The sequence below is a fragment of the Mycteria americana genome, chromosome 2 (assembly GCF_035582795.1).
Source record: "Mycteria americana isolate JAX WOST 10 ecotype Jacksonville Zoo and Gardens chromosome 2, USCA_MyAme_1.0, whole genome shotgun sequence".
Lineage (NCBI taxonomy): Eukaryota > Metazoa > Chordata > Aves > Ciconiiformes > Ciconiidae > Mycteria > Mycteria americana.
Window position 1 is genome coordinate 51,606,594 of NC_134366.1, and position 19,656 is coordinate 51,626,249.

At 46.1% G+C, this 19,656-nt stretch overlaps 1 protein-coding gene across 6 annotated transcripts; it reads right to left on the reverse strand.

The window, feature by feature from the left end:
* Nucleotide 1: 1 nt before the first annotated feature.
* SLC25A38 (solute carrier family 25 member 38) lies at nt 2–16,019 on the reverse strand. Of its 6 annotated transcripts, XM_075493372.1 has the most exons (8): nt 15,529–16,016; nt 13,802–13,923; nt 13,067–13,151; nt 12,344–12,523; nt 11,717–11,885; nt 10,930–11,096; nt 2,275–2,358; nt 2–596 (listed from the first exon to the last, which is right to left on the reverse strand). In XM_075493372.1, the coding sequence occupies exons 1-7, from the start codon at nt 15,595–15,597 to the stop codon at nt 2,299–2,301; spliced, it is 852 nt and encodes a 283-aa protein (XP_075349487.1). In that variant the 5' UTR covers nt 15,598–16,016; the 3' UTR covers nt 2–596; nt 2,275–2,298. The 6 variants fall into 6 exon arrangements, with proteins under 6 accessions (XP_075349487.1, XP_075349485.1, XP_075349486.1 ...); XM_075493370.1 differs by lacking the exons at nt 2–596; nt 2,275–2,358 and adding an exon at nt 5,686–9,507 and having other exon boundaries at nt 15,529–16,012; XM_075493371.1 differs by lacking the exons at nt 2–596; nt 2,275–2,358; nt 15,529–16,016 and adding exons at nt 5,686–9,507; nt 15,009–15,083.
* Between the last annotated feature and the right edge of the window lie 3,637 nt (nt 16,020–19,656).

Genomic DNA, 19,656 nt, shown 5'->3' on the forward strand with positions numbered 1-19,656 from the left:
GCGTTTCCGCTCTGCCCGAGCTCTTTCCCGCCCCTGTTCTGAGAGCGGTTCTGAAAGAAATGTGTAAGGCGGGAGCGTCCTCTTCAGTGTGCCGGGGTGTGTGCTCTGAGCAAACTGAAGGCTTCTTTTGAGCCCTTAAGTGAAGAGAAATCAAAGATTTATTGTAACGCTTTAGAATTCTGTTTTCCTGTCGGAAGTGAAATATACTCTCTCGTTTTCAGGGGTTGGTGGTTATCTGCTTACAGTGGGAGGAGGCCTTTAAGGCGCTGTAGCATCTCTTCTGCTTGCCCGTTCCTCCTCCGCTCCCTGGCAGTGCTGGCATGGTGCTGCACCACGCGGGAGAGCTTGTGCAGCCAAGGCTGTCCCTGTCTTTTGGAGAAGTTACAAATTACAGTAGAAGTAGGTTAAACTGGCACTGAACTTACACATTCTGTTCTGCAGTGGACATTAATGTGATAATTTCCCCTTTGGGGGATTTTGTTTGTTTGTTTGCTTTTAAGAAGCAGCAGAAAGTGATCAGACTTCGCATGCTCCATCATCTTTCTCCTCTTCTCTGTCATATTCAGGGAGCAGACGCAGGCCTGAGGGCGGAGTTTCTTAGAAAAAAGAAAAGTAGTGATATTTACTTTCTTATGCTTGCTATCATCCAGATCTGGATAAATTCCAGATGGTGCAGACACTATTGCCAGTGCCTTCTGCATGCAATAATTCATGTTCATGCCTTTCTAATAACAGCGCTCCTTTAGTTTTCTCTCATCTATTTTAACCTAATATAACTATAGCGGTGTGGTTGGGCATCGAACCTCCTGATAGCCCCTTTGCAATGACTGCACACTGAGTTCCTCTGGAGGAGATTATTTAAGTAGCAGGCTACAACATCACCTCACTTATGTTCTTTGCTTCCTCTCAAATGAGACCTTGTCCTGTTTTGGTGAGCAGCAGTTTGTGCATTTACTGTCAGCCACTTTCCATCATTCCCACAAAACTTCAACCTGCAAATCAGGAGCTGGCTCTCACACTGTTCTTCTTTTCTGTATGCTTGTTAGATGATCTTAATTACCGAGATTACCAGTTCAGTTTTAGAAAATTCTTCAAGAGACTAATTCACACATTTGCCACATGGTGGTGACAAAGGTAGGTAAAACGAAACTCAGCAAATAGTTAAGTGAGCTCTCAGCAAGAACACGAACTGTTACACAGGTACCTAACAGATTATAGACTTATGTTGCACTGTGATAAGTGCGCTGTGGATAGTGAGAGCTGACCTGCTGGGGCTATGTACAACATGTATCTCCTAACAGGAGCACGATGTGAATATTAGCTTGGGGGGGGAAGAGGGGAGGTGGTGGTGTTACCGTGGATTTAGTCTGGAGAGCTCTTCTGCATGATCAACAACCAACTGTATTAAAAGTATATTTGAACATAACGATTGGAAGGTCAGTAACAAATATTGCAGTAAATACGATGTTATCAAAGGAGTGACGCTGGTAAGCATTCCAGACTCCTCTGCAATCTCTAATACTTATTTCTTGTTGTTACAGTTTGGGCCCTTTCTGGTAGACCATGAGCTCCACAGCCCATGAGAGGGCTTGGAAGAGCCATGCTAAGGCTTGACAGCAAAGTATTTCTAATTATTTTCTTAAGCAACCTGAAAGTTTGTTTTATTTTTTTAAATGTGTGCTGAGACACTTTAAAATAAATCTCTGTCATTAATCTCTGTCAATAATATCCCTCAGGTAGAAGCGTATCTGTCTTACGGTGTATTTTAGACCATGTCTCTTCTGTCACTATGCACACTGAACTTGCTTACATAATTATATGCAGAGTGTGGCAGACATTGTTTTTTAAAAGTTGAGTTAGCTTCAAAATATTCCTTAACTGAGAGAAACTTCTTACAGCTTAGACACCATATCTGATTACAAAGATATTGAAGCTGATATTAAATGTAATAAGCTTGAATGTGAAGGATGGAGATGTTCTTACTTCTGTTGTGCAAACTATTGTCAGTCACTGACAGCAATCAGTGAAATGCCTGGAAGAGCCCCTGGAGTGATGTACCCCGCCATTCTCATCACGGGCTACCCTACAGTTGTGGGGAACAGCACACATGGTGGGCAATGTTATTGAGTAACTCAGGTGGACAAGGCCATAGCGGGGGCTGTTCCTGTTTGAGCTGCTCTGGTTTGGTGTGCCGAGAGGTTTGGGAGGGCATGGAGAGGGGGTGGGATGGCGCTTGCCCCATCCCTTCCCACACAGACAGCTGGGACAGCATACCTGGGCATGGCTTCTGTAGTATGCTCACTCCATGGGCTTGCAGAAGCCTGTGCTTGCAGAAGTCAGCTCAGCCAGGCTCAGGTCCTAGAAAACAAAAGCAAGGCATTCAGTGGCTACATCTGTATGCAAATCTGGCATTTCTCTTAACCTTTACCTGATGGATATGTGTGATTTTATCGATGTGAGTACTCAGTGTGAGTAGCTGTGTTGTAATAATCAAATGTAAGTATACAATTCACATAAAGATTGATGCTGCTATAGAAATCCACTGTAGAGTCCTACCCCATCTCCATAGGAACTTAGACAATGTACCTTTGTCTTATAAGCAGGATGTGGCTGTCAAAAGCAGGAGTTCAATTGATGTATTACTAGCCTAGTTAGTAAACCATGAAGAACTGCTTAGATCTGCCAAAAAAGTAGGAAACTAGGGGAAAGGTAATTCCGGCAGGGGGAGATCATGACCACCGACTCACGGACCACCTACCCCAATTATACCACCGACTCAAATGATGAAGCACAACAACTAAGCATGCATACGAATTTACATGCTAGGTGAAGAGATTTTAACCAATCATTTAATAGAAGAGTACTGCATATGTATTAGGAAGTTGAATATGTTAATGCTTTGTGTATAAATAGCTGTTCATTTGAAAGCTTGGTGTGCTGTCTTGAGACAGACACCCATATTTGCGCAAATATGCAATAAAATACTTCTGCCCTGTGTGTGTATTGGCGTTTCACACACCATGTAAAAGAACCCTGATTTTTTGGGACAACAGCTGTGCACCCCAAAAGACCCCTATTATTAAATTCCAGATTTATCTGGTTGGATTTTACTCACCTTACTCAATTGCTAGGGAATTGTTTTCTTTGAGCCTTGATTCCTCTACCCAGTCCCAGTGAAGCACAAGCAGGTTCATACTATATGTGCCAACGCCTGACCTGCCAGAGCAGCAGAGCTTCCTGCACTCCCGCTGAGCTGCGGTGGCTCGCGGTTGGGACTTGGCTCCTGCCAGGCCCTGTGTGTGCGGTCTCTGGTGTGTCAGTGGTCTCTGGTGCACAGCCTGGAGCGCAACAAACCCTCTCTCTGCCTCAACAGAGAGCTGCTCCCAAAGCCTTGGGCAACTCTGCAATGGAGTGGCAAGGGTCAGCGCATGGGTGCAGATGTTTTCAGATCACATGCTATTAAGTGTCACAAGAGAAAAGTTGCATTTGGCAGAGGATCATCTGCAGTCCTGGAGGGAGTATGGAAATTGCTGATGGATGGAAGGAAGGAAGGAAGGAAGGAAGGAAGGAAGGAAGGAAGGAAGGAAGGAAGGAAGGAAGGAAAAAAGCATGGGGGTGGAGGGGAGCAGACAAATCACATCAAGTATGAAACCTGCGGGCAGAGAACAATTCTGTGTGAAATGCAGATACAAAAGCATTTCCCAAATCTATGGGCCTGACACACATGCAATTAAGCCACATATTTATTGATACACATGGAAATGCCAAATAACAATTTTAGCACAGAGTTTTTACTGGTAGCTTTCTCCTTGAATTCAGTCTATTCCCCCACAAACTGGAGTAGGGCACTGTAACGGGATGCCCCAGTGGTGGGAGAAAGCCACTAGGCTGCAGTGGAGGGGTTCTCTGCTGCCAAAAGAGGGCCTGTGACCAATGGATCGAATGGTGTGTCTTGGGAAAGGGCTCAGGAAGAAGGATGTTTGGGCAGTATCTGTCCCCCGAAAGTGCCAGTGAGTGTCATCCAAGAGATGGTATGGAACCCCTGGAGCTGGGCCCTCCAGAAGACAAAGAGGAACCCATGGCAAACAGCCCACCTCCAGTGAGGCTGCACAATACCGTGCTGCTTTGTAAATACCGTCTTGGCTTGTGTTTCAAAGGCTTGTTATTATTTCTTTCATGTTTTGGGGAAACATACTTCAGCAAATCTGTTCCCTTCTTATTTCTAGTTCTACATTCTTGCCTAATATCGGTCACAAAAGTTGTGGAGGTCTCATTTTAACCTCTTACTGTTTTTTTGTCATTTTTACTAAAATTCCTTAATGCATTATGATAAAATCTCCCAAAGCATTTTATAGCGATAAAATTGGAAATTAAGAAACAGTGCAATGTGGAAAATCAGCTCAATACTTTGAAATCAGAAGCAACGCTAGAAGCTTCTGATATAGCATATTCAATGATTCATAGCTAATTCACAAGCTTCTGAATAAGCATATTCAAGAGCTCCACATTGGTTTTGCAAAAGTACACATATATATGTGTGTGTGCGAGATGAGGAGTATTTTCTGCTCCATACTGGTGTCAGTCATTCTGCATGGCACATAATACATTAAAAATAAAAATTAAAAAAGCAAGCAAAGCGTTTGTCTGGTTTTTAGGTGAAAGGGAGATCTGTAGTTCAACGTTTTATCACAAGGTTGGTGCCTTTAAACTGTTCCTTTTCTATCTTTCCCACCCTCCACCACCCAAGAGGGTTAGGGATCCTGCCTGCTATCTCTTCTCACAGCTGGGGCAGCTGTCAGCAGCATGAGCAGAAACACCCTCTACACCAGAGGTGGTTCTCCAAGGCAGCAGGAATGCTCTGGGGAGCCCTGTGTTTAAGAGCAAGCACTATCACCAGCCTAATTTGGTTATCAGGTACCTGCACAAGCAGTTCCAGTCCAGCTGGCACAAAGCTGCACACCAGTACTGTCTGGTAAGTCTGTTACACACAGATAATTCTTCGTGAAAATTGCTCCATATAAGAATGCATCATCTAGGCAATATCTGAAAAGAGAAGAGGTTTGGGATCTTCACATGTGGAAGATGTACATCTCAGTATCAATAATATCTATGTTTTTCTTAGCACAGCCTGCCTCCTACTGAGTCCCAGGACCATGCTGTGATAGCAAAAGGACATCCCAGCAATCCAGTGTCACCTTGCACTATGCCTCGCAGCAGAGAATAAAGTCCCAGGCACAACTTCTGGTCCCCTACTGAGATCAGACTGCCTGAGTAGCAAATACCTGGTTGGCAGGAGATTAAAAACAGTCTCTCCCCAGAGTGCTCAAAACCCCACTGTCCTAAAGGCAGGTATTTCACCAGCTGGTACAGAGATTCAATTTCCAGCAGTCTTTACACACAGCAGGCAGGCAGAGGAAGCTGTGAAAAAGACAAGATTCCCCCTTGCTATGGGTTTTTCCATTTAAGTAAAGCTGATTTAGGTTGTACTAGCACAGCCTGTGTATATTATACCCCACAGAAAAAGAGAATATGCATTGTCTTGTATGGGCTATGAACTCATCCAACAGTCCTGTCATCTTGGAAACTCCTTTTGCTTTCTTAAGCCTCTATTCCATCCCATCCCTTGTGGGTTTAATTAGTTTGGGGTTTGGGTTTTTTTAAAGAAACACCAAAGAGATGAGATGGTTCATTTTGGCAAACAGTTTTTAATAGAAACATATAATACACCTTCTCACATAAGTATTTCATATAGACACAAAAACACTTGCAATACTCAAACCTATGCAATGTTCCAAAGCTCCAGTATAAAGCTCCAAAGCTCTGTTTAAACAGTGCAAGGAAAAAAAAAAATCATTGGCACAGGAAGAATGGAAATGTGAAGTTTCTAAAACATAAATAATCAGACTATTTCTCTTGTGCCCTTACACTTCACTTAAATACTGACTGTCTCAACATGTCAACCAGTTGTGTTCTTACACTACAGCTGCTGGGGCAAGCAGAGCCAATGCACGTTCACTAATAGTGTGTTGCCAGCAACGGAGGTCATTCTGAGAGCGATCCGACTGCCATCCTGCCATATACAGAAGCGATAACACCACCTTGTCTGGAATCCAAACTAAGATGGCTTTGGAAATTATTATCTGATAGGATTGTTAGTGTTGAATTGCTGGCATGATGCAGGTAGGTGATTAAGCACCTGTGTCCAGATCTTTTATTTTATTTACTTTGCATTTACGTTGTGCAGTGACCATTGGTTTTTAATTAGAAGCATACAACCTCAAGGGCCATATATCTAAACTTCAAGTCCGCACACTTGTTTTTCTTGACTTGCTATAGCTATCAAAAAGTAATTTCAATAAATCACTTTAGAAACAGAATGTTTTTGAAGAGGGGAAAAGGGTGAAGGATGGCAAGGATCAGAGCTGAAAAATAGTCCTGTGCCTGCCTATGTGATACAGCTTTCAGAAGACAGTGAGAACTTCAGGCTTTCCCTTCCCCCATATTTGAGAGACCTGACAAAAGAAATAATAAAGAAAACAAAAAACAAACTTGCACCGCAAAACTCACTCTCCCCAGCTCATATGTAGAGAAGTTTTTGGATTTGCAGCACCAAGGGTTGATGAAACACAGTGCAGTTTAGATTCTCTATTTCTTAAACTCAAAGGAGCCCAGGCTAATTCACAAGTCAAAAGCATACTTTTTTACTCTACTGCAACAAGAGCAAGCCTCCTCATTCTCCACAGAGTAAGGGGAATGGAAGAACTTTCCCAAAGGAAAAGCTAACACTGCTTTAGGCCTGAATCCAGATTTAAAAAAAAAATAGGTAGACTTTAAAACACTGGCACATCGGAATAAACTCTCTAGTTCTTCCTTTGTTACTTGACCAGGCAGGAGTATAGGGCATAGAAGCCACTGAAGTGTTCCTGCATTTCAGGTTTCTGATGAGGACATTACTTAATTCAAGATTTATCACCTGGCATTCTTTGCTCACTTGCCTCATTTTTAAGAGCCTAAGTTTCTGTCTGCACAAGTTGCACACTGCTTTGCCATTGCTAAATCAGGAACTAAAATATTCGTGAAGCACCTTGCAGGCGACACCATACACAGCCCTTGACTGCCACAGCCCAGGATGAACAACAGATCCACCTCACACACCACATTAAGAAAGCCCCAAATAAATTCAGACTTCCAATATAATATGTTGGTTTGATCCCATACATAGGGAAGTAAAAGACATATGAGGTAACTCATGTAATTGCCACCTTACTCCACCCGCTCAGCAATCCTAGACTTGGTTCTCCAGCTCCCTGTGCCACTAGTGCTCAGGATAACAAACAGCAGGATGTACAGTTACCACTGTTGAAACAGTGCACCCTCACGAGTTCAGGTCACTAAGGGTAGGAAGGACAGCAAAAGAAAGGAACAGCTCTTCATATTTAGGATTTGGCAAATGATGTGCCCACATGCCTGACAGTGAGAAGCAGCAGAGGGAATCTGACAGCTTGTCAGTCACAATGTGGAATAATTTGATGCAGTGCTCTACTACTAACATATAGACATGTGCACACGGGACCCTCCACCACCATTCTTGGAGACTCCTGCACTGTGTAGCACCAGTCTACCCTCGCAGACGGGCTGAGGTTAAAAACAGGCAGCACCTTCCAAGCCTCCAGCCTGTCCCCTTACACTTTACCCAGACTTAACTTTCACGTCAGTCATCAAACCTTCGTGGAGTTGGAATCTGGTAAAGAACATCTTTTACAACCCATGTCCCCTCTACTCTTGTGCTCAGGAGGTTGCCAGGGCAGGCAGTGATTGTGCAAATTACACTCTAAATTTTACGAACAACAGGTAGGTAGTACTGGTTTTTTGTACAGCTACAGTGTCAGGTCTTCATATTTAGAGACATCTGCTCTGTTTCTGAAGTGAATTGTAATACCCCTAGATATTTAAGAAAATAAAAGCCAAAGCTATGTTTTCTGCAAGGCACACTACAGAACAGGATGCACACTTCTATGCCTAGCTTTGTGGCAACACCAACGGAGCTGCAAGAGTCCCAACCCAGCCAGCCAGCACAGAGGCACAAGTGAAGAGGGGAGCAGGCTGTAGCCAAGTTTGGACAGCACACGCTATGAGGTCTTTGTAACAAAGTAGGAATGAGGAAGAAGGCACAGTGGATGCAAAAAGTGTATTTATCTCTAAGCCTAAACTCAGGAATACTGAACTAAACTCAGGAATACTGAAACATGGACTACCTGCTAAGAGAAAATGATCAGCTGGGAAACTGTGAAGGGTCTGTGTGGAGCCAGAGAATTAAAGTTCCCTACCAAACACTCATATGTCTCAAACTTTGGAGAAAGGTTACAGAAAAGAGCAAACCCAGAGATACTCCACATGCAATCAGCAGCAGCTTTTAAGGGAAATCTGATGTGTCAGTATCCATATCTGCTTCCATTATCCATTTTGCATTATGAGCTATGACCCTAAAAGCTACATCTAAGGACCAGCTCGCACTGAGAGTGTTGATCCAGGATTACCAAATGAATAATAGGAAGCAAATAAGTCTCTAGTACAACTGGATAAAAAAAACCCAAAACTTGAGTGTTCCTGATATAGTCAGACTGTCAGGAAAAATGTTTTTCAGAGAACAAGTAGAACTTTGGTAGCAATCAACTCTAAAGTGCCTTATGCTTCTTAATTCCTGTGCAAACACCGCTGTAGAGGCAGAAGCACATTTCAAGAGTGTTAAGATGCTCAATTACATAGTAACACATGACACAGCAAGGAGGTTCCAGTTATCTTCTCTGCTATCATGCACAGTACAAATGTGATGACAGAGACCGTGTTCCTAGCTTTCCTTCAGGACTTCATTTCTTTTCCACCCACTCCTGCGATATAAGCATTAAGAGACACATCCAGCCTCCCACTTCCCTTGTGAGAACAAAGCATATGTGGAAGGAGGATCTACATCAGACGGTGGATCATTGTGGCCTTACTGGCCAGACCAGCAAGGAACAGGCTAGCAGGTTCTGCAATCACTGTTTTTCCTCCAAAACTTTTGCTCAGCAATGTCTCATTGCATAAATAGTGCACACACTATTTTTAAAAGTGTCTTTTCTCTCAGCATAGTTACCAGGCTGTGGAAACCCTGCTACTTCTTGTGACAGTCTGCAAGTGCGGTCCTTCTAGAATGTCTGATCAAATGATGCAAAGATCAGATCCTTCTTTCCTCCACTTGCCAAAAGGCCTAATCTCCTGTCTCAGAAGGGCTTTCTTCCTCCTGGCTGAGCAAGGCTTATTCCTCTGTGGAACTGGGAACTTCCTAGTGCCAGTTGATCACAGCAAGCAGGAGGAGTGAAGCTGGTCATTTTTTGTGCAAGTCAGTCAAGATTTCAAGCCCATTTTTTCCATCATCTGTTCATACACCGTCCATGCCATTGCTGCCATCAGAGTCCGCCTGAGGGCACGGGGCACACCACCTCGGAAAAAGCCGACCAACCCAAAGTCCTGCAACAGGAGATACACAAACAGCAATCCATCATAATCTGCCTCCAGTGTTTTACTTTCTCATCATTTATTACATGGAACAGCACAGGATATATTTCAGCTCAGACTCAGTTCAGTTTCTGAAAGACCCAGGCTTAAATAGCATTTAATGTTTAGGAAGAACCTGTAGAACTGTGCAATTGCAGGGCTACCCAAGAAAGCAAGAAGAGCAGTGAGTGGAGAAGGGAATCCCAGTATGGGGACAATGGATGGGGAAAGCCACACTCAAGCCCAACAAAGAGAAGGCAAGGGTGTAATGGTTTCAAGACACTTCAGGAAAATGACTTGTCCTTGTTTTAGACCTTCATATTTACAAAAGTCACTTAGCTATTCTGTAAAAACTGAGATTTGTAAGTACTGAAGTAAAAAACCATTCTGATATGAGAAAAATGTACCGTGCACAAAAAAATTCATGCACAAATAAACAGATTCCTGTTTAGAAATGGAGTTCAATATGGAAACAAAACAAACCTGCCAAGATCTGCCCTTCTGAGGGCAGGAAGGGAAAGGTGGGCTTTGAGTATATCTCCATCCCATTCCTGGGATACAGATCTGGGCATTTATTTCTCTTATAGTGTCCAAAGGGCAAAGAATTATTTTGTAGCTGGCTTATATCTGAAACTGGCATTTCACACTACATAGTAAAGAAACCCTTTGCCCCAGTGTGGTAATCACAAGTGTGCCTGCACCAATAAACCACAAGCAGCAGCAGCTGTAAGAACAGCTCCTCCAAGCCTACATACTAAGCTAAGCTGAAATGAAGTCAAGACAAAATAAGCTACGTGCTTTCCATCACTACCAGTGTAAGAATCAATATGTAATAGGCAGAACTGAAGTGAAATCATTCACCAGCTTGAAACATGAAGCAGGCCTGTGTGGAGAGATACTTGCTGGAATATGCCCACCTTTGTGCTCCAGTACTCTCAGCTTTCTCTCCAATTCCCCATCATCTGTAATTTTGTGAAAACAGATACAGGACTGAGGAATGGCAAGAATAATCATGGAGCAAGTTCACTGCCTTGCAATCCATTCAAGGGGAGCAAGAAACACACGTGAGTAGTGACAATAGCCTCTCTAATTACAAGAAAAAGCAAGGAGTGGACTGAAGCCTCTGACTGCTTTCAGACCATCAACCAGAGTACTTTCCAGTTATTACTGAACAAGTCCGCACATCTACCAGTGACATGAAATTCAGCCTCAGTCTCCCACAGCATGACCCACCTCAGCTTCTGAAAATGCTGACACTGATTAGCCTGACTGCAAGAGCAGTCACATTTGTTCACCTCCTTTAAAAGACAACAACTTTCTTATCGTAGCTGTGCTTCGGGCGAGGAGATCAGAAGTGAGGCTGTGATTGCGCATATTAGAAGGGATTCACCTCACCTTGTAGATGAAGGCAATGGCCTGGCTTGTGCTGCGGTACTTTTGGGGGGACAGTTGCATGTGTGTTTTGATGACATCAGCAGGCTGTGTTACCAGTGAGGCCAAGATTCCTGCAAAGATCCCACAGCCAAAATTCAGCAACGGCATTAGCACTGGATCCAGCTGGTCTGCAACGGAGCAAAGGGAATGCATTCAGGCACAAAACAGGCCAGGAATACTTATGCTGTATGACAAAGTGAAAAGCTACTGAATTATTAAATCAACATTGGGGTCTAAGAGAAATTAAAATCCATGCAGGGTAGAGAAACCTTTCAAGGGGAAAAGTGGCTACAAGTCAAAAGTTAGCACTATTAAAAAGCCTCACTTGCTGGGGAACTGAATTTGACAGGAACCTAGAGAAGGAAAGATTGTGCAAGTGGTGCCCCAGCCAGTTCTAACATCAGAGAAACCCCGGGTTAGTGGAAACTGATCAGTATACAAGACAACCAGCAGCAGAAAGGATGGCTGAACACATCCTCTCTTTCAACTGTTCACTAACCCACCTTATGCATCAGTCTTCATAAAGACAATCAATCAATTTAGGGCCAATTTCCATTTCTACACTGACCTGAGCTATAGGTCTACAGTTCTCCACAGGAAAATATGAATGTCCCACCTAAAGCCCTACAAGAGACTAATTTAACTACTGAGGTAGAGGGCAATAAGCAGAGCATGCAGGCAGTCAACTGCAGGGCAAGATGTGAGAAAAGAAACATCTCCCATTACAGCCTCCGATATTCAGCCTTACCCTGAGGTGTGAAGTTTTTGGTCTGTGTGTAGAACATCAGGTAGATACCAGAGAAGGGTGCATCCCGCAGCAGTGTTGCGGTGAGCCCGCTGAACATGCCACGAGCCCCTTCAGTCTGATAGATATTCTTCAGAGCTCCATATACACTCCCATAGCCAAATCTTCCACTCTGCAAGGGTAGACAATGGTCACTTATCCATGCACCAGGCACAGGCCAAGGAGCCCTACACACACCCCAAGGCCACCCTGTCCAAATAAGTGTTAGTATGCACTCTATGTGGTGCCTGAGATGGCAGCACAGAGGACAGCCCAAGGCAAAAACTGGGTTCCACCTACCTCAGCCCTTAAAACAATCCTTCAACAAGGCAAAATAAGAAAGATGCTAAAATTACACGTTGTATACAACTGAAACGGAAAAATCGCAGGGTGAATTCTGTTTCATCTTACACTTCTTGCCTAAAAATCAGTGCATGGCTTCTCCTGCACAATGTGTGAACCAGGATGAAATCAGGACTACATCCCTGACTGTACTCAAGTAGCAGCAACCTTCTCCAACAGAAGAATTTCTTTTTCATCATGAGGAAGGAGTGCAACATCATTAACGGGGAACTAGAAAGTCACACTCACCTCATATCGGGTCTTCACTACAGTCACTGGCAACATGCAAATCCCGGATACTGCACGTGCAGTGGCACCCAGAAAGACAGACTCCAGGGCTGTGGGTGAGCGGTCTACTAGAAACTTTTGCTTCATCATGTACAAAGTGCTGAAGTAAATCCCAACCCCAGGAATACATCTCGCAAAGGACTTCAGAATAAACAGAAGCAGATGAAGAAAGAAAAAGCACACATAAGACAAAATGTACTACAGAACATTTCAGAGACTGTTAAACTTGACAGGAAACTTTGCACCAAAACAAAACAAAAAAAATCACTTTAGTGATTTTTCCTCTGCTAACACGCTGACAAAAGAAGACAAGGTAAAAATCATTTACAGCATTGAGAGCCAATTGATTCCAATTATGCCAGGACTGAATGCGTTCCTCAACTGCAGTTTTCTAGGAACAAGATATTCCAAAACAAAATGAGGTGGTGCAGTTGCCACCCCACATCTGCAATGGTATTCAAGTATTCAGCTGCTCAGAACTGCAAAACCACAGTGACTGCTATGACCTAATCAGTGGAATTCACAACATTAATTCCTTCAAATAGGATTTAACCATCTAAATCACATGGTTTCATTCATAATTGTACAAGAGCTGGCTATTTAAATCCAGTCCATAGTTAGTAATAAATGGTAGGTTTATTTATGTATTTATTTTTAGAAGTCAGGGTTAAAACAGCAACTTACTGGAGAGACACCTTTCCAGAGCCCCAGAAGACTCTCAGTGCGAACAACCCTAAAGAGCAGGGCTACCATCCCAGCACGACTGGGCCTGAAAGGAAGACAAGACAGGAACTGCAGAGATGACCTGGTTATGCGCTCTGGCAGATGTAGTCTGCAGCCATCTCCTTTCACTCATATCTCTGTGCATTACCCCAGCACCTCAGAGGTGCTCCTTCTAGACTCAGCCTGCTTTCCTCAGTCACTCATTCCAGGGCTTCTCTGTCACTTTCCGCTTTCCCACCACTTGTGACACATGTTAGAAGACTCTCTCATTAGCGTCTTCAGTTGCTCACTCCCTTTGTTAGCAGCAGATGTAGTCATAGTTTACTCCATTGGGCAAATGGGAGCAGCTGCACATGTGGATAGATTATGTGGCAATCACATATGATTTTTCAGGCAGAGTACACCCTGTGAAACTGCATGATGGCCACTCCAGCAAACACTAGTCTCTCAGATGCATACAGACAAATGCTCTGGTTACATGTTATTAAAGTAGTGTTCACAAGAGCAGCCATTTTCCCTCTTCTGGAGCAAAATATCAATCCTTCTCCATGCTATAAAAACACACCTCCTACTTCAGAAAGACTTGCAGTATCTGAATTACAACCCTGAACCCAAAGCCCCAGCCAGCAAATCAGGCAGAAGCCTCTGGTGGAGCACCCCCGCACCCGCCATGCATACACATCCCCACTCTCTCACCCATTCACAGCAGGCTGCAGAGTTTGCAGGCGGGTTTTCAGCAGGTCAAGGGGTTGGAAGAGGAGTGTGGAGCAAGTCCCGCTGATGGAGCCACACACGAAGGCCTTTAGGACTGGATGCATCTGGAAGAGGAAGAGGAGGACTTTAAAGTGCCATTTAATTAAGAATGGCACATGAGGAAATACAGCAGCTGATATGTTGCTTGTTATAGGAAAGGAAGACTAGCTAAGCACTGCTGCTCAGGGCACAGGAAACTTTTTCAGACCTTTTCAGAGCCTGATCAAGTTTTATTTGTGGTTTTTGGTCCCTCTGCCTTTCCTGGGAGATTGTTCCAGAATTTCCTTGCAATTTGGTGGTTGGAAAGAGTTTTCTGAACGTCAAATGTATTAGCAGCCATTTTGTAACCATTTGCTATGTAAAGGTAATGAGAGCTCCCGTTCCACCACCCCACCAACTACCTGAGCCTTAGTCCCAACCCCATCCACCTCTGCTCGGCACCCTGCTGGCAGACCTCCAACCCTTCCTCCCCATTGCACGCCAACGCTCCCCACTGCCGCGGGCACTAGCGGAGCTCTCCCTTAAAACTGCCCACCACCCAAACCCAGCTCAAACGCACCCAAAGCACAGCATGGCCTGCTCGGCTAAGGTCTGGTTTTCCTATTCACACCACCTGCCACCTCTCAGCACTTCACGGCTGATAAGGCAGGAGGCACAAACCACACAGCAAGGTGGCGATTTTTTTATTAAAATACATAATGGTGTTTTGTTAATGAAGAACGAGTTTCTACACCCCTTGGAGCAGAATGCCGTCAGAGAAGTTTTTTGCAGCACGGTGGTTTCTGGAGGGGCACACTCAAAAGCCCCTAATGTGTTTTTCGCAGTGAGCTGCAAATGGCTGCTTTTCACCGCCGACTTTCAGACCCCTCTGAAAACCCGTTACGACCCTCCGGCCGCGCTGCACAGGGGCCGTAACGGGGCCGGCCCCGCCCGTCCCTCAGGCTGCCCCGGGGCCCGCCTCCCAGGAGCCGGGCGGCCGCGGGACACGACGGAGGAGGGGAAGGGGCGCAGCGAGCCGCCCGCCGCCTCCCACCCGGGCGCTGGCCGCCGGGCTCTCCTCAGCAGAGCGAAGGAGGAGGGCCCAGGGACAACGGCCGGTTACCGACGTCCCAACGGACCATAACGGCCCGGCCCGGCCGCACGTCACTACCTCTGCCTCTCGCCCCGGCATCCCAGCGCCGCTCCGCAGCCAGTGAGCGCGGCGGGCACGAGTGACGCGCGAGGGGCTCCGTCCCCGCTGGCCAATCCGAGCAGCCAGCCCCGAGCCAACCCGGGGCGGGGGCGGGGTGTGAGCGCGGCCCTGCAGGGCGCATGTGCTTTCCCTTAACCCTTCGCGTGCCGCCGTCCGCCCTCGGCTGCCCGCCTGCCGCCTTGGGTCGCTGCGCTCCGCCGGGCCCAGCTGTGCCGCGGCCTGGGCAGCGCCGGGTCCGAGCCTGAGAGCGGGCAACAGCCAGCCGCAGGAGCCGCCTCGCCCCCGGGATGGCATTTTTGTCACATCTCATGGCTGTTCAATATCCAGCAATTGAGTCCCAGTGGGCTGCCAGACACGGGCAGCGGGAAGGGGATGGTTTATAGCGGGTAGTTCCCATGTCTTCCCTCAACCCCCCCTCAGCCATCTTGTGGAGACTGCGGCATTCAAAAACCTGAGCTTCTCCCTGACGCTTTCTTACCACTAGTGTTTCCACTTGATCTTCCACATCCTGGGCCCGGAGCAGAGGAGGGCTGGGTTTCCAGAGCATTGAAGGAGCGAGGTGCAGAAATGAGGCACTTCTATTTTAGACCTGCATCAGCTTTCAGACTGCGTGTTTTCGCTGCACCCGCAGAGCCAGCCATTTCTTATCAGTGAAGCAGGAGGAGGCTGGGAGGAGCGCGCAGCGGATTTGATGAGCTGCTTTTCTGAGAATCTCGCCTGTCAGCTTGCTGTGCCCTGGCCAAGTAAGGGCAAGCAGCAAGTACAGATACGTCAGCTTAGCCCAGCTAAGTTGGGCTGTTCCTAGAAGGAAAATCCTGGGCACAGCAATAGCCACATGCACAAACAACTTACTCTTGTTTGCTCACTTTGCCGCATGGCAGCCCCTTAAGAAAGAGGGAATATACTTCTCTGAGAAAATGTAACACACAGGCTAGCAAAAGTTCTTCATTAGGGACTCCCTCTTCCCTTTTGCAAGCTCTCATGCAGTTCCCTCCCCTGGGGAGTGGCTGTCGTCTTACATTTCATTAATTGACCCTGCCTGCTAACTCATGGAAAAGAGGATCAGCTCACCCCCAACCCTCCTGGTGCTTCTTTCCCTAGCTCACATCTTACTCCACCATGTACCTCCGCAGGGGACAACATGGTCTTCACCATGGGCTGCAGGTGAATCCCTGCTCCAGCACCTGGAGCACCTCCTCCCCCTCCTTCAGTGACCTTGGTGTCTACAGAGTTGTTGCTCTCACATATTCTCACTCCTCTCTCCTAGCTGCTGTTGCGCAGTGGTTTTTACCCTTTCTTAAATATGTTATCACAGAGGCACTACCAACATCGCTGATGGGCTCAGTTTGGCCAGCGGCGAGTCCATCTTGGAGTCAGCTGGAACTGCTGACTTTCAACACGGGAGCAGCTTCTGGCATCTTCTCACAGAAGCCAACCCTGCAGGACCACTGCTACCAAAACCTTGCCATGTAAACCCAATACATCATCACTGATTATATAAGGAAGCTGGCTCGGAGATATATGTCATTTTGAAAAAGGTCCTTTGGCTGGTTTCCTTTGGCACATTTCTGCTGTGCTGGGTGGGACTGGGTAGGTACCCAAGCACTTACGGGGATGTTTTGTTCTCAGAACTAATTCTGACTTTAGACCTGGCAGTTTGCATCTTGTTTGACTTTTGCTTTCAAGACACAGTAAAAACACATTTAAATGATTGTTTAGAGGAGTGAGCTTAACAACTCTAATACAGCTGACAAACCCAAGTGATGTGTTTGAAATGTTTCTGCATAGAGCTGAGCTTTTGTATGGACCTGAGGGTGGTGCAGCTGGATCCTCTCCCTCCACGTTTTTGGGTGGAGCTACAACAGACACTTGTGTTGTTTCCAGAAGCAAAGCAGGGACTGCAAAAATAGTGGCCAAATGGTGCACATCCCAAGAAAGAGCTTTTCCAGACTGAAACACTAGCAGTAACAGCAGTCTCCAGGTTCTTGGCTTGCTGTGGACCTGGAAGAGTTTTGTTCCCTTAAAATAAGATTCATGATGAATGAGGAGGTGAAGCAGCACCGCTGATCACACACATCTCTGCAGGGATGATTTCTGTGCCTCACTTCTGCAGGAAAACCCAGCAGAGGAAGCCTCATCCCTTCATGTCACTGTCCTGGAGACATGCAAGGAGACAGCTCAGCTCTGGTGGCTTTCCAGCCACCAGTGGGAGACACATTTATTTTTCATTAAAAAAGGGGGGAGGCAATAATTACCTGCATGATCTGGGTCCAGACTGGTCCCTGCTCATGGGTGGCTGCAGCTGGGGTGCCCAGACACTATTGGCTTTAGGTGTAGGACAGGTCTGTCTGAACCCATGGTCCCTTCTGCCTCCATGCCTCACACTACAGTCTCACCACGGTCCCAAATGACCCCTGTTGCTCAGAGACAGGAACTGAAAGGTGAAGTGTCGCTGACTCTGCTGAGGGACGCAAGCCTCTCTGCAGAGCCAAACACTGCTTTAAGGCACTGCCAGTGCAGGAGAGACCCCCTCACACACCAAGATTATTTCCAGTGACAGCACTGGTCAACAAACCCACCTCCACTTCAGAGCCAATGGGTCTGGGGCCGTGGAGCAGACACCTCTTCACAGTGCGTCTTGCTGGCGGTGTGACAAGCATCATGCAGGGGTGACACCGATGCAGTCGATCTGGCCGTGACCAGGGAGGTGGACCACACGCCCTGCATGCGTTGTGTAGTGAGGACATCTTCTAGGAGAATCCCACAGGGCTTTAGAGGGATCTGCAGGTGTGAGGGTGTGCTCCCCCCACCCCAACCTGACCTGACTGACCTGAAAAACAAAACCTGATGCCCTGGGGAGGAGATCACAAAGCAAGACTTGTGAAACAGGGAACAGAAACTAGATCAAAGGGAAACAAATTTAAAAACCTGCAAACAGAATCTCAAGAACAGAGGGATGACTTGTGGAGGAGTGCGTTAGCCCTAGGCATTCCCAGAGCCGCGATTCAGGGTCAGCCTACTGGCATTACTCTGAGTCTGATTGAAGCATTCCAGAAATGAGATAACGGTGAAAGGAAGGAATGTATTTCAACTCCTCTGGCACGAGACCCCAGAAAGGGAGACAACCCCTTCCTCCCCCTTAGGGAGGCATTGCAGGGCATGAAGTCAAAAACCGAGTAGTGTCCGGAAGGCAATTGGGCTTGCCTGTCCCTAAAGTGGAGGCTTATCAGCGGATAAGTGATAATAGCCCATACATTTTAATTACAGTTGGTCCTCAAGGACAATTGGTAAAGTTTTTAATAGATACCGGAGCACAAATTTCACTATTAACACAACAAGATGACAAGAATCTGGGCCTACAATCCGGACGGCAAAGAGTTAAAATTACTGGTGTGAAGGGAGTGAGCGTTGAGTGCCAAACTGCCAAGGTGCATTTATGGCTCCCGGGCAAGAAGCGCATGTTGACTGCTTGCTTTGCAATTAAAGATCACCGTGAAAATATTTTAAGTTTCCATGTTTTAAATGGATGAGCCCGGCACCTGCCAAATGGCAGAAAGCAGGAGGCTGCAGTGGGGGCACTTCACACAGCCCCTGCACTACATGAGTCAAAAATCACTATTGTACCGCAGTATCTCATTTTTGCTGCAGCACGAAATGGAATTTCTGAAGTCATAGCTGATTGGGAGAAATGACAAATTCTCTCCAGAACCCACTCCCCAGATAACTTGCCTCTCTGGCCGGTTCAGAAACCAGACAGGAGATGGCATGGAACAGTCAGTTATTGGCACCTGAATGCTGACAACCGCCCCACTCACAGCTGCTGTGCCAAACACTGCAAACTTAACAGCTACTTTGCAAGCAGCTGCACACCCATGGATGGCAGCCCTAGATGTAAAAGATATGTTCTTTATGGTTCCCGTAAAGGAGGAGGATAAAGAGAAGTTTGCTCCACTTGGGAGGGAATACAAGATACCTTTAACAGACTCCCACATGGGTATAAACATTCACCCACGATTACTCATGCCGCACTTGCTGAACTTTTACAGGCAGTCTCAATCCCCCAAGAAATGAAACTGTACCAATATATAAATGATATTCTGACTGGAGGAATTTCCCCTGAAAAGGATGGGGAAGCAGCAGCAGCAGTGCGGTAAGCACTAAATAAAGCAGAAATTGAGATTCCACCTGGTGAATGTCAGGGACCAAGTAAAGAAGTAAAACTTTTAGATACTTGGTGGATAGCAGGCAGTGCAGTGATTCCTCCAGATACCTTAAGAAAAATCAAAGACCTGCGAATGCCTCAGTCAAGGAAGGATTTACAACAATTAATTGGAACTTTAGGATATTGGAGGAAGCACGTATCTGGATTTTCTCTCATTTCCCACCCATTATACTCTTATGGGAAGGCAAACCCTGGGAGTGGAAGTTAGAACACAAAGAGGTGGTCAAAACTCTAACTGAAGAATTAAAAACATATCAGTCACAGGACCAGTACACGCCCACGATGCTATTATAGCCGAATGGGGTTTTGCCGAACACGCTACTTACTGTAACCTGTTCCAAACTGGCCCCAATGGGCTAAAAAGACCTTTATTGTCTAGCTCAA

Bases quoted from the DNA above. Each gene is read 5' to 3' on its own strand.
- SLC25A38 (XM_075493370.1), bottom strand. From the start codon at position 15,597: ATGCTCTGGAAACCCAGCCCTCCTCTGCTCCGGGCCCAGGATGTGGAA. The intron at 13,924-15,528 runs GTAAGAAAGCGT...TTCCTCTTCCAG, and splicing joins ATCAAGTGGAAACACTAGTG to ATGCATCCAGTCCTAAAGGC. The intron at 11,886-12,343 runs GTGAGTGTGACT...CTACCCTTGCAG, and splicing joins TAGTGAAGACCCGATATGAG to AGTGGAAGATTTGGCTATGG.